Here is a 12,370-nt window from a genome sequence, read left to right on the forward strand (position 1 = left end):
AAACATAAAGTAAAAATAAGTAAAAAAATAGATAGGGTGCATATTTTTCGGGCTCCCCCGATTGATTATCACTGTCGGAGTCACGACAAAGGTTTTTATGAAGAGATCCGCAAGAAAATATCAAAATTCGGAAAGGGCCCTATTGTAAAGAATTACCATTATTGAATATATTTGTATGCAATCTTTAAAAAACGCAATGACCTTAGATAGTTGTTAAAAAGTCAAGTGATGGAACTATAAAGTTCTATAAAGTTCAGCTAAAAATGCTTTATTACAATGTTATGTACAATATTATGTATTTAAGATCAGAAAGGTATATGTTTGTTCCGCCAATTGATTGACGAGAAAAACTCTATTTTATAATCGACAACGATTGGTTATCAGTATTATGACAATTCGACCATTGGTTTTGGTCGGATTAATTGTCAAGACGTCTCGACAATGAGTTCATTATAAATTGATGTAATTTGAAGTTTATATATAAGCATCGTAATTCATTCTTTAAAATAACTATTCATATTCTGTAAAATGGAAAATCTGTTATCTGTATTTCGTGTTCCATTTCAGTATATTCGTTATTAATGCAATCACAATTAGAGGAAAGTCCCCTATTATGAGGTACCACATCTATTTTGTGTGATTATCGGACATTTATGGGCAGAATAATTGAAAAATGTAGTAAGTTATTTTGAAAGGAATTTAATAAGCTTTAAAATGCTGAAATGTAAATCTAATTTAAATATTAGTTTTTCTGAAAATTAAAAAAATGTAAAAAATGAGCTTAATGCAAAATCGCAAACGTGTGCTTTTAATATAAGATATCCCAAGCTAATTGTAAAGTGCAAAATACATCGGTATTGCAAATAGAAAACTTTATTTAATGTTTTTGAAATACAAATGTAATAAAGAAGCTTATTTGCAATAATCATCTCATACTAATATTATTATCATTATTATTATTATCATCATCGTCGTCGTCGTCGTCGTCGTCGTCGTCGTCGTCATCATCATCATCATTATATTATTATTATTATTATTACGCAATTGAAATAAAAATGTAATGATAGCAATACAGTGACAATATATATACAGAGTGCTCGAATTATATGTCATAAAAAATCTCATATACATGTAAGACAAACATGTAAAAGTTATGTACATATAATTGTAAATACGATCCAGACAATCCAAAAAACGGCAAAAGTAAAAATAATTTTTAACGTTTGATGAATCCAATAAAATCTAAAATAAAAGATTTTTTTATCAATAAAAACTAAACTTAAACTAACAAAATTAATCAAAAATTAAAAAAGATCTGTTACCTCCTATACTTGATACGACTGATTTGTAAACTACTGTCATCTTCATTTAATAAATAAAGTCGTAAACCCATATAATGATCAATTAAATATTTTGTCCAGTCAAATCCAACCATGCTGAAATTAAATAATTGCTGATCATCTTCACTGAGATGACTCCACATCGCTTGAACATTGTCAGTGGAAAAATTCCATTCATTGTTGCAAAAAGGTTGGATCGCGTTGGAAAATTTGTCGACCTTCTTACATAACTTCCACATTCTGAAATACATATAGAACTATTATAATTTTTTACATTATAAAGATAGAATTTTATTTGGTCTTGATACAAACTATGAGATATATATACATCAAGTAATAAAAACAATATTTAAATCTACGTGATACCTTGGGTTACGATTCATACATATGTTTATAGCATCTATAAGTAAAGCCGGAAGGAAATGACCGAGCCAAACGCAAATTCTGTACGGTATTTTACGTTGAAAGTAAAATGCTAAGGGGAAATATATGGCATTATGTAGAGGATACATCTTATTTATGTCAAAAAGTGTATAAGCATATTTATGCCACGTAGGTCCATCAACTGGTGACACAAAATTATAAATTAATGTATCCTTGCCTCTCCTACAAGATAAATCCATTTAAACATAATTATGTTGTACATTAATTATACTTCTTTACACATATCAGAGTCATTTATAATCATATGCTAATGTTCGTGTGTGTGTGTGTGTGTGTGTGTGTTTGTGTGTGTGTGATTACGATGATACCTAATTGTAAGTAACTATAACGTATTTAGGATACACATATCCGTCCGAGTGTTTTATGCTTCTTAAAAATATCCTTTCCCTCCACAAACTACAGTATTTTGGAATAGTTTTATTATAGAATATTTACGATATTCTAGACAGTTAAATGATAATAGCAACTGAATACTAATTCTTTTACTTTTTTGGTCTATTAACTTTCATATTTAATTGTTATACCTCCATGATGTTAATTTGTTACAAGCATTAAGAAATAATTTTAATATATAATAAGTTATTAAAAATCATGTCTAAAAAATAATCTAAACAATTTATGAGGTTGACCCATTGTTATGCCATTATCTAATGACAATGTTCAAAATAGTAGAAATAAAATTTCTTGTAAATTAGCTACGGAGATGAATATGTTGGTCAAATACCTGATCATACCTGAATTGATTAAAGACTTCCCATGAGCTAGCGATTAATGCATTTACTGTAAAATCAACGGGCACTATATCTGCTCTGAAATCGGGATTATAATGATAAAATCTTGTGATTCCAAGTAGCGAAGGTACTATAAGGCCTAGTGGCCCAAACATATTCTCCATCCATCCGACAAAAGGTTCATTGGCGCTAGATAAAACTGAAAAAAATCTTAATTATTCCTTATTATGTAGATTCACATGAATCAAACTTATTGTTTGCTAAACGCGCGCGCGCACACACATCTTGTTCATTATTATATTACAATTGTAGAATTTTACAGCACATAATTATGTAAAGCAGTTGAAAATTATTAAATATAAATGTTCCTCTTCTAAAAAGGAGATGTGAAGTTTATTGTTGCCGCTTTTCCGCGATGCCGATTGGTTCTCTTGCTGCGCTTACTTCATTTGCAGCTGTCATTGTATATTTTGACAGTTGTGTATAATAGGGTTAATAGTGAAATGTTAAAGATAAATAGCGCGCGCGTAGCGCGCGTCTGTAGTGTCTAGTATTTAGTAAATTCTTTAGCAATAAAACTGCTATTGCTTCCTCATAGAAAAAGCTTTATTGTGATGGTGAAAAAAACTTTTTTTCGAAATTTTAAAGGAAATAGATTTAGAATGTTCTAAAATGTCGAGAAATCATATTAGTAGAAAATGTCCGGAAATGTGTGTGTGTGTGTGTGTGTGTGTGTGTGTACGCATTTTTTGTACACGCATCTACTTCTACAATTTTTTAGATACCGGGTTGAAATTTTGCACACAAATAGAGTATCATAGAAAGTATGTTCTCATCTAATTTTATTAAAATTCGTTGACCGATATGGATTTTAAGGGGATTTTTATTTTTCAGAAAAGCGTGTTTTACGCTATAGCGTTCTCAATATTTGAGATATCGATCTATTTCTAATTCTATTATATTTTTCAGTTTTTTCTACCCCTATTTCATATATAATATTCTTTAAAATTTAATTAATTAGTTCTTGAGTTATTAGAAATTTCAGTAAACTTGGCTGTTTTTTTTTTTTTTTTTTTTTTTACAGAAATTGGTAACTTCTTTATTATTAACAATTTTTATTAATTCTATTATATTCTTCAGTCTTTTCTACCCCTATTTCATATATAATTCGTTAAGATTAGTTTTGGATTTGGTTGATTAGTTACCAATTTCTGTTAAAAAGAAACAGCCAAGTTTACTGAAATTTCTATAATTCAAAAACTGATTAATTAAAGTTTAAAGAATTATATATAAAATAAGGGTAAAAAAATTGAAGAATATAATAAAATTAATAAAAATTGCTAATAATAAAGAGGTTACCGATTTTTGTTTAACCTTTGTTGTGCACACGGGGTCGAAAGACCCCAACGTTTTTTCAAACGAGTCTTTCTAATACGTACAATACGTACAAATATTAAAAATTGAATTTTTTATGCATTTTTTAGTGAAAAAAGTCCATTTTTCGGTAGTTTAGTTAACATATCATTTATAATTCTTTTATGTTGCAAGATATTAATGAAACCTATTAGACCTAATTTGGAAGCTTTGAACAATAGCCAGCAATTTTGTTTGAGTCAAAATAACGAATTGTACGTCTGTAATAAACAATTAAGGGGTTAGTACACTGTGTTTCAGGATAATTTTCAAGAATTAATTTCCAACAAAATATTTATGAAACACCAGTAATTTTTTTTTATTATGTTCTATACACATTGAAGAACGTGTCAAAATTTTGTTGCCCAAAAAAATATAAAACTCGTCGAGTTAAGCCGCTTCGCGCATTCCTATGATTTTCTGATGGTGTATGTACATGATTTCGCGAAAACCAGTCGTCTGAAACAAAAATAAAAAATATGCTCATTATCTACATTGTATTGGCTTTCGGCTGACGGAGCATTTTATTTTTTTTTCATTTTTGGCGACGAGAAAAATGAAAAAAAAATAAAATGCTCCGTCAGCCGAAAGCCAATACAATGTAGATAATGAGCATATTTTTTATTTTTGTTTCAGACGACTGGTTTTCGCGAAATCATGTACACCATCAGAAAATCATAGGAATGCGCGAAGCGGCTTAACTCGACGAGTTATATATTTTTTTGGGCAACAAAATTTTGACACGTTCTTCAATGTGTATAGAACATAATAAAAAAAATTACTGGTGTTTCATAAATATTTTGTTGGAAATTAATTCTTGAAAATTATCCTGAAACACAGTGTACTAACCCCTTAAGTGACTGGGGTCTAATAGACCCCCTGTGCACAATACGTAATTTTGAAGAGGTGTGCACAACAAAGGTTAAAAAAAATTTACGTGATTGCTCTAATTTCCGCAAATTTTGAGATATGAAGCCAAATACAACACCAATCTATCTTTAATGATACTCTATTCATAAAAAAAGTGTGCAAGTAGAAACTTGCACATTGCTTCCTCAGTTTTTAAGTGTGCAAGTGGAAACTTGTACATTGCTTTCTCATAGTTTTTAAGTGTGCAAGTGGAAACTTGTACATTGCTTTCTCATAGTTTTTAAGTGTGCAAGTAGAAACTTGTTTAAGTGAGCAAGTAGAAACTTGTGTGCATATTGCTTTCTTATAGTTTTTAAGTGTGCAAGTAGAAACCTGTAAATTGCTTCCTCTATGAGGAAGCCAAATTAATAAATATCTACTAATTTATAATTGTTCTGTTACCTATTGCAGGTCGAAATATTCCTACTGGCAAGTCTCCGCTCTCGTCTCTAAGAAGGTCTTCCGCAATCGCTTTTGTGAATGTATATGTATTCGGCCATCGTGAAATGATTCTAGTCAAACAATAGTTTATCTGTCTTTATTAATATATCATAAATTATTTTGGTAATTGTATAGATGGGGGGGATCACCTTGGATGACCTTGATATTTTAGTATGTTGTCAAGGTCACCCTCCTGAGTAACCTTCAGAAGGTTTTAGCCCGCGTTCGTTATTCGTTAAAAAGTTATTAACAAAAATTTTGAAAAATACAGCAGCTATTTTGAGTATTGGAAGGCATAAATGACTAATATATATGGCGAAATAGTTCACGCATACACTTTTCACGCAAACCGAGGTTCACGCACACCCCCCCCGTGCTTTCGGGGGAGGTGCGGTAGTCCCGAAATAGTTCACGCATACACTTTCCACGCGAACCGAGGTTCACGCACACCCCCCCGTGCTTTCGGGGGAGGTGCGGTAGTCCTCGGTTCGCGTGGAAAGTGTATGCGTGAACTATTTCGGGACTACCGCACCTCCCCCGAAAGCACGGGGGGGGGTGTGCGTGAACCTCGGTTTGCGTGAAAAGTGTATGCGTGAACTATTTCGACATATATATTAGTCATTTATGCCTTCCAATACTCAAAATAGCTGCTATATTTTTGAAACATTTTTTGTTAATAACTTTTTAACGAATAACGAGCGCGGGCTAAAACCTTCTGAAGGTTACTCAGGAGGGTGACCTTGACAACATACTAAAATATCAAGGTCATCCAAGGTGATCCCCCCCATCTATACAATTACCATTATTTTATTATATTGAGCATCAAAGGATTACCTAGATATTTTTTTCTCAATTACGTTTTCGTTGAAATAACGTGTGAACATAATAAGGTCTTTGTGATTAATGGGATACGAGTAGAATCGCTCTTCAATATGTTCCACATGACAATTCGCATAAGCTGTTGACACGTGAATAAACGACTGCAAGATAAACGTTAAGCGTAATTAATGTTTCTTTCTTAAAATTAATGAAAATTGCAAAATATAAATAATTTTTGTCTATTATTATTATTAGAACACATATTAAATAAAGGAATTACTTTTAAATTTGGCATGTGCTTTGCAAGTTTTAAGATGGTAGCGGTAGCATTAACATTTATTATCGTAGAACTTTTGATGTTCTCGTTGAACCGTACGTTTGCTGCTAAGTGAAAAATTATGGATACCTATAATAAATATACATGCTTTAAGTAGAAGAACGTATAGAATTTATTTCTAATTGCATCGATAATCATAATTAGATATATGTAAAATATATGTGCTTCTTTAAATATGCAATACATTTTTATTGTATTAAAATGTAGTAGTATAGGCGATATAATAATGAGTAATCGGAATTAATTACCTGATTTATCAGAGTGTTATTGTCACTTTCTGACAATCCAAAGTCTTCTATGACGAGATTGCCTATAATCGGTACGATTTTTTTGCGGAAATTGGGTACTTCTTTTTTTACTCGGTCAAAAAGCTATGGATTACATATTTGAATAACAATCATTTACAAATGTACATCATGTTTCGATGTCCTTTTCGAGATACTCACAGGTGTCTTAAACATTTCATCCAATCGGCTTTTGGGACATTTGTCTTTTTTTGAACGTATTAGCAGATATATCGTTGAGATATCGGGGCAACTTCGTAACAGTTTCTCAATCAAGACTTTTCCAACAAAACCAGTACCGCCTATATATAAAACAAAATAACAAAGTGGTATACATTTACGTATGTACGTGTATGTATATATACAGGGTATCACGTTGCTACGCGCGAAATATTAGCGAAAGCTTAATAAATAACAATGGCTGTTCACGAATGTAGTTTATGTATAGCCGTTGTTATTTATTTAGTGCTCCTCCTCCAATGGCAATGCCTCGCCACGCGCCTAAACAATGTGAACGTTGAGCTGCAGCTTCTCGTCGAATCGCACGAACGCATCCTGTGTGATTCGCGTTATCTTATTAATTAATTTCTCATTAATTATTAAGAAGCTTACAAAACGTAAAGTACTTTTCGATTCTGTTTTACCCGCTCTACCTGCTCACAAACACTGGTCCGCATATTATTTACATGACACCCTGTATCAGTATATGTACCAGATAGCATAAAATGTTCTTTGAAAATGCTCTTTGAAAATTCAAGATTAACATCCAAAATAAATATTATTAAAATTTTGTAGACATCTCAATTTAATCCTCAGGATATCCTTTGGTAGGATATTCTGAGAAAGAACAAATAATAGTCAAATACTAGCTTCAAAGACATTTTAAGAATATTGAACATTAAATAGCATCAATTATCTTAAAAATATTATACTGTTCAATAAAAAAAAAGCACAAGAACAAAAACGCTGAATACGATCCCGCTTGCCAAATTGTTCTATCATATCGCAATTTTGAGATATTTGCAGTTAAAGAAAGGACTCCGCAGAATCCTTATGGGAAATGGCTTTCGGCTAATTTTTATGAAAATTTGATATGTGGTAGTTCTCAACACTTAGAATAAAAGTGTCAATAGCCCCAAGGTCCGATCACGGGTAGTTTTCGAGATACAGCACCCCAAAGTTGGACTTTTCATACCTTATTGCAGCGTAGTGGGGGTGCAGTCGATGTTGATCTATAATGCTGCTTACAATTAAGGTGGGTGTCAGGTGCTTGTGTGTGTGTGTGTGTGTGTGTGTGTGTGTGTCAACAGAGATAAGGACCCCACGGTTCGTCACTCCCGTAGTATTTTATGACTCCAAACCCTCTCTACAGTGCGTGCGTGCGTGCGTGCGTGCGTGCGTGCGTGCGTGCGTGCGTGCGTGCGTGCGTGCGTGCGTGCGTGCGTGCGTGCGTGCGTGCGTGCGTCAGCAGAGATAAGGACCCCACTTCGTACTTGAAGGGATATTACCTAAAAGTGACGAATGATACGGAGAAAGAAGAATGTTTCTTTTCTCAAGAAAAATATCTTAACTATGAGCAGAAGGGATGAACGACTGACAGTATAATAATGTATTATTAACACTGAAATAAGGAATCGCGGGTATATAATCTCGTAAGTATACGTTTTCAAGCCGATGTTATCGAGGCCCTAAGTCATCTATAGACGATTCCATTCGTTCATTAAAGAATGAACAATACTAACATAAACAACAGTTTTGCATTAATTGAATTATCTATTCTAACGTACAACCTCCTACTACATAAATTTTTGATGTCACTATAATAACATTGTTTAACAAAAAAAATTCTTTTTTTTTTGGCACGAGAATGAGAGGATAATCGTTTCTTGTGAAAATACACTAAAATATATAGTTGCAACTTTAAGTGCCAATTTCTCAAAATTGTAACGTGAGAAAGCAATTTGCATACAGAATCGTATTCAGCGTTTAAACAAGTACCGGAGACGATTAGTTTTGTTCTTGTGCTCGAAAAAAGATATCTAATTTTTTGTTGAACAATGTAATTTTACTTTATTACATAAATTATACTTGCATATTAAATACCTGTAATAAATATTGATTGTCCGGCGTAAAAACTTTGTATCGGTGTTCTGCGTGCTTCAATTTCCATGTTTTATTCACTGTTCATAAAATATGTAAAGTTAATACAGACTATATAGAGGTTAAGAAAAAAATATCAAATTTTTTAATTTCCTAGATTGAATGTCTGTTTGACTTGACATCACTCCGAAGACTGAAGACTGCAGGAGAAATCTCGCAGTTTTAAAGATTATGTTACCACTCCCGTTTCCGTGGAGATTTGGAGAAATGAGAACTCAAGGCTTCTTGAGATAAATATGTTTACTGCCCAGGTAGCATATATTAGTTTCATATACGTTTTTTGAACGTATACATAGTTTCATAACCGTAAAGAACCATTAAGGAACGTTTGAACAAAAATGTTTTTAAAACCATGATTTAAAAAACGTATTTTTTACGTTTCTACAGTTAACAAAAATACCTATTTTTTCTTTCAAAATTGTAATTTGCTTTATCTATAAATAGCTTTAATAGTCTTTTTTGAAACATTCAAAAATTTATGTTGCACTAATTATTATTGCACAAAATAAATCATTTTATCCATGCACATATATTCACTTATTTAATTAAATTAATTAATTTTGTCCTACCGGTCTTAATCTATTTATCGTCGGATAAATCTGAGCTTAAAAAACTTCCAACAGTTGCAAAATAAACGTTCTGCTGAACGTGGCCATTAAAAGAACATTTATATACGTGTGTTCCGTTTTGAAGAACTTCCTGAACTGGTGCACATGAGTAATGCAATTAAGTTAAAATGAGACAAAGTATTGTGACGTCACGCAAATTAAATTTTGTCCCTTTTTTCAAAACTCTTCAAAATCGGTCAATTATAATTGTCTCTGTCGTAAACCTTGCATTTTCATATTAATATTAACCTTTGCTATGATTCACCAAGACGTTGCAGCCGCCCTTGCCATGCGATGATTCATAAGACGTCGCAGTCCCCTACAATGCGATCGATAATAATATAAAATACGCCTCGGCTGTACCACCCAGAATGCCGGCAGGAATCAAAGGATCTCGGTGAAGAAGCGTCCGAATGATAGCGCAAGAAAAATAAAATATTTGCCAGTCGAGAGCTAATGCAGTATGACTCAAGTGCATCCTTCGACTCCCTCCAAAGCGTCCTTAGAACCTTCTAGAAGGAATTAATTCTAACCAATGGAAGCCATAGAAGCCTCCCATAATTACCATCTCTATTCGCTCATTAGCAAATCAGGACACGAAAAATCCAGCCAGCATTCAAATCGGTCCCTATAAAAATACGTACTCAGCCGGAGCGAGAACCTTTTGTCTTTTATTTTACGCACGAAGTTCATTACGCATTTTGTCTTTATTAATTGTCGAACGACTATTCGAAAACTGCTCCAGCTGAGTGACGAGGTTGGACCCTTCTGATTCTCGAGGATCTATTGACGCATTAGGAGGCGCTCTTTCTATAACAGCCAGCGATAATAGTAAGTCTAATATTAATAATTAAGCGAAACTTGTATTCCTTATGCTTATAACTTGTGGAGATTGTATCGAACCCGATTGAATTAATAAATTCAGTATTAATCTCTAGCTTCGCAAGCATCATAAATTACCCTTTTTCCGTTTCCCCCTTATCTACTATTAAAAATTTACATTGTGCAACGAGTAAACTCAACAACCATTTATTCCTTAAAAACCCGTGTCACAAAACACCAGCCGGTTCCCGGCTACAAAATAAAGATACAGATAAATGTTCCCAATTGCTCCTGAGCGATACACCCTCATTGTAGAATAAGATTCTCTTTTCCCTTTCCACGCACCGTTCCGACAACGACACCTCTCGCCAGTCCCGGGATATAGTCGGTGCATGCAGACTTTCCCGAAATAACAAAGGAGAGGCTTCTTTCCACTACGCCGAGGTAGTAGTGCTGGAAGAAGAAAAGAACAGAGTTATATCGCGGTTTATATCGATTTGTCCAATAATCGCGACGTAACAGTATATTTTGTTTTACTTTAACTTATTGCATGAATGTGCATCAGTTTAGGAATTTCTTCGAAAAAGAATAGACGTCATAGATGATATATGCATAAAGCTTCTAGAACATTAATTCTCACGCATGTCTCAAAGACGTCATAAACACGTTCAAAAGACGTGAAAAGTAGGAATTTTAAATGTCTTTATCAAACGTTTTTCGAATGGACATTTTTACTTATGAGAAACGTTTCTAGAAATCGGTTATAAAATGTTTCGGAAAAACGCTTATAAAATATTTCTAAAACGTGTATGTGCTACCTGGGTACCAGCACTTTTTCAACCTCATCACTAACATAACAAGTAAGGGAGAGTTGCCGAATGCGTACCGCCCAAATCGTATCTCATCAATATTTCACATTATTACTTAATGTAATTAAGCAATATTTAATTACAAAAATATAAAATAAATGAAAAATGAGTAATATAGACAAAAATTTAACAGATTACACCTTGTTTTGTGCGTGCTAACGACATTTAAAAAATTCAGGTACAACTGATTTAAATTTGTTATCAATTTATATATCTGATAATAATGTGATCATACATTTTTATTAGAAATTTTTATATTTTTATAAAAAAAGGTTTATTGTAAAATATTTTGCGTTTTTTGCATATACATATTTGCAATTATTATAATAATTAAATCGATATTTTTATAAAATCTACCAAGTTTCCTAAATCGTACCATCATAAGATTTTCTGTATATCGTGGCGGTACAATCTATAGATATATCCTATAGGAATTCGTGCTGTATACTTATGCGTACGCATCTCTACGTTACGTGACATAATTTAGATTATGTTAACATGACAGTGACGTCTTTATCTTTTCATTATTATGATTCATTAATTATTAATTACTTAACCTTTTATTTCATAACTTAGGGGAGACCGGGGCTATTCGTGACACATTTTCGTTTCGAATTTTTTTCTTGCTTCGTATAAATGTTTAAAAAATTTTTATTAGTGCGATGTAATCGTCCATCTCTCTAGTTTAAAAGAAAAAAAAATATAGGTTTTTCTCTCACGAGTCTCGAAATATATCAAGAAATGTATCGCTGTGTCATGTGTCACGAATTGTCCCGAAGCCTGGGTATGTCGTGACAAACCACGGGATAATGCGTAACACTTTCTCTGATTGAACAAACTATATAGATTTCTTTTGTTTTTGCAATTTTTATCTACTTTATACTTTGAAAAAGCCTTTATTTGTCAGAATTTACATATTAATATATATAAAAAATTATGAGGAAAAATGTAACGCCTGTTCCATTAATTGCCTTCATTGCTCACATTCGATTACGGGAAACCACTTCTCGAAGGCGTCCGCGGCCCCTGCAAGTTGGTTTTTCCTTTGAACGCTTATTCGTGGCGTTTTTGGTTGCCCCGATTGCTCGTGTCACGAAATGCCCCGGCGTGATTTTTCCTTATTCATGATCCGTGACTGCTTACAGATAAGAAAGAATACCATAAAATCTACTCATGCATTATGCTTAGTGAAG

General features: G+C 32.8%; 1 protein-coding gene across 1 annotated transcript; it reads right to left on the reverse strand.

The window, feature by feature from the left end:
• Positions 1-296: 296 nt before the first annotated feature.
• Positions 297-7,108, reverse strand: LOC139819222 (fatty acyl-CoA reductase wat-like; the record flags this gene model as incomplete). The annotated part of the gene is made up of 9 exons (XM_071788416.1): positions 297-1,242; positions 1,323-1,580; positions 1,707-1,946; positions 2,519-2,714; positions 5,240-5,349; positions 6,113-6,258; positions 6,378-6,503; positions 6,683-6,805; positions 6,881-7,108. Coding segments are annotated over 9 exons (1,518 nt in total), but the record flags the coding sequence as incomplete, so codon positions are not given.
• Positions 7,109-12,370: the final 5,262 nt, after the last annotated feature.

This window comes from Temnothorax longispinosus, chromosome 9, assembly GCF_030848805.1.
Source record: "Temnothorax longispinosus isolate EJ_2023e chromosome 9, Tlon_JGU_v1, whole genome shotgun sequence".
NCBI classification, from domain to species: domain Eukaryota; kingdom Metazoa; phylum Arthropoda; class Insecta; order Hymenoptera; family Formicidae; genus Temnothorax; species Temnothorax longispinosus.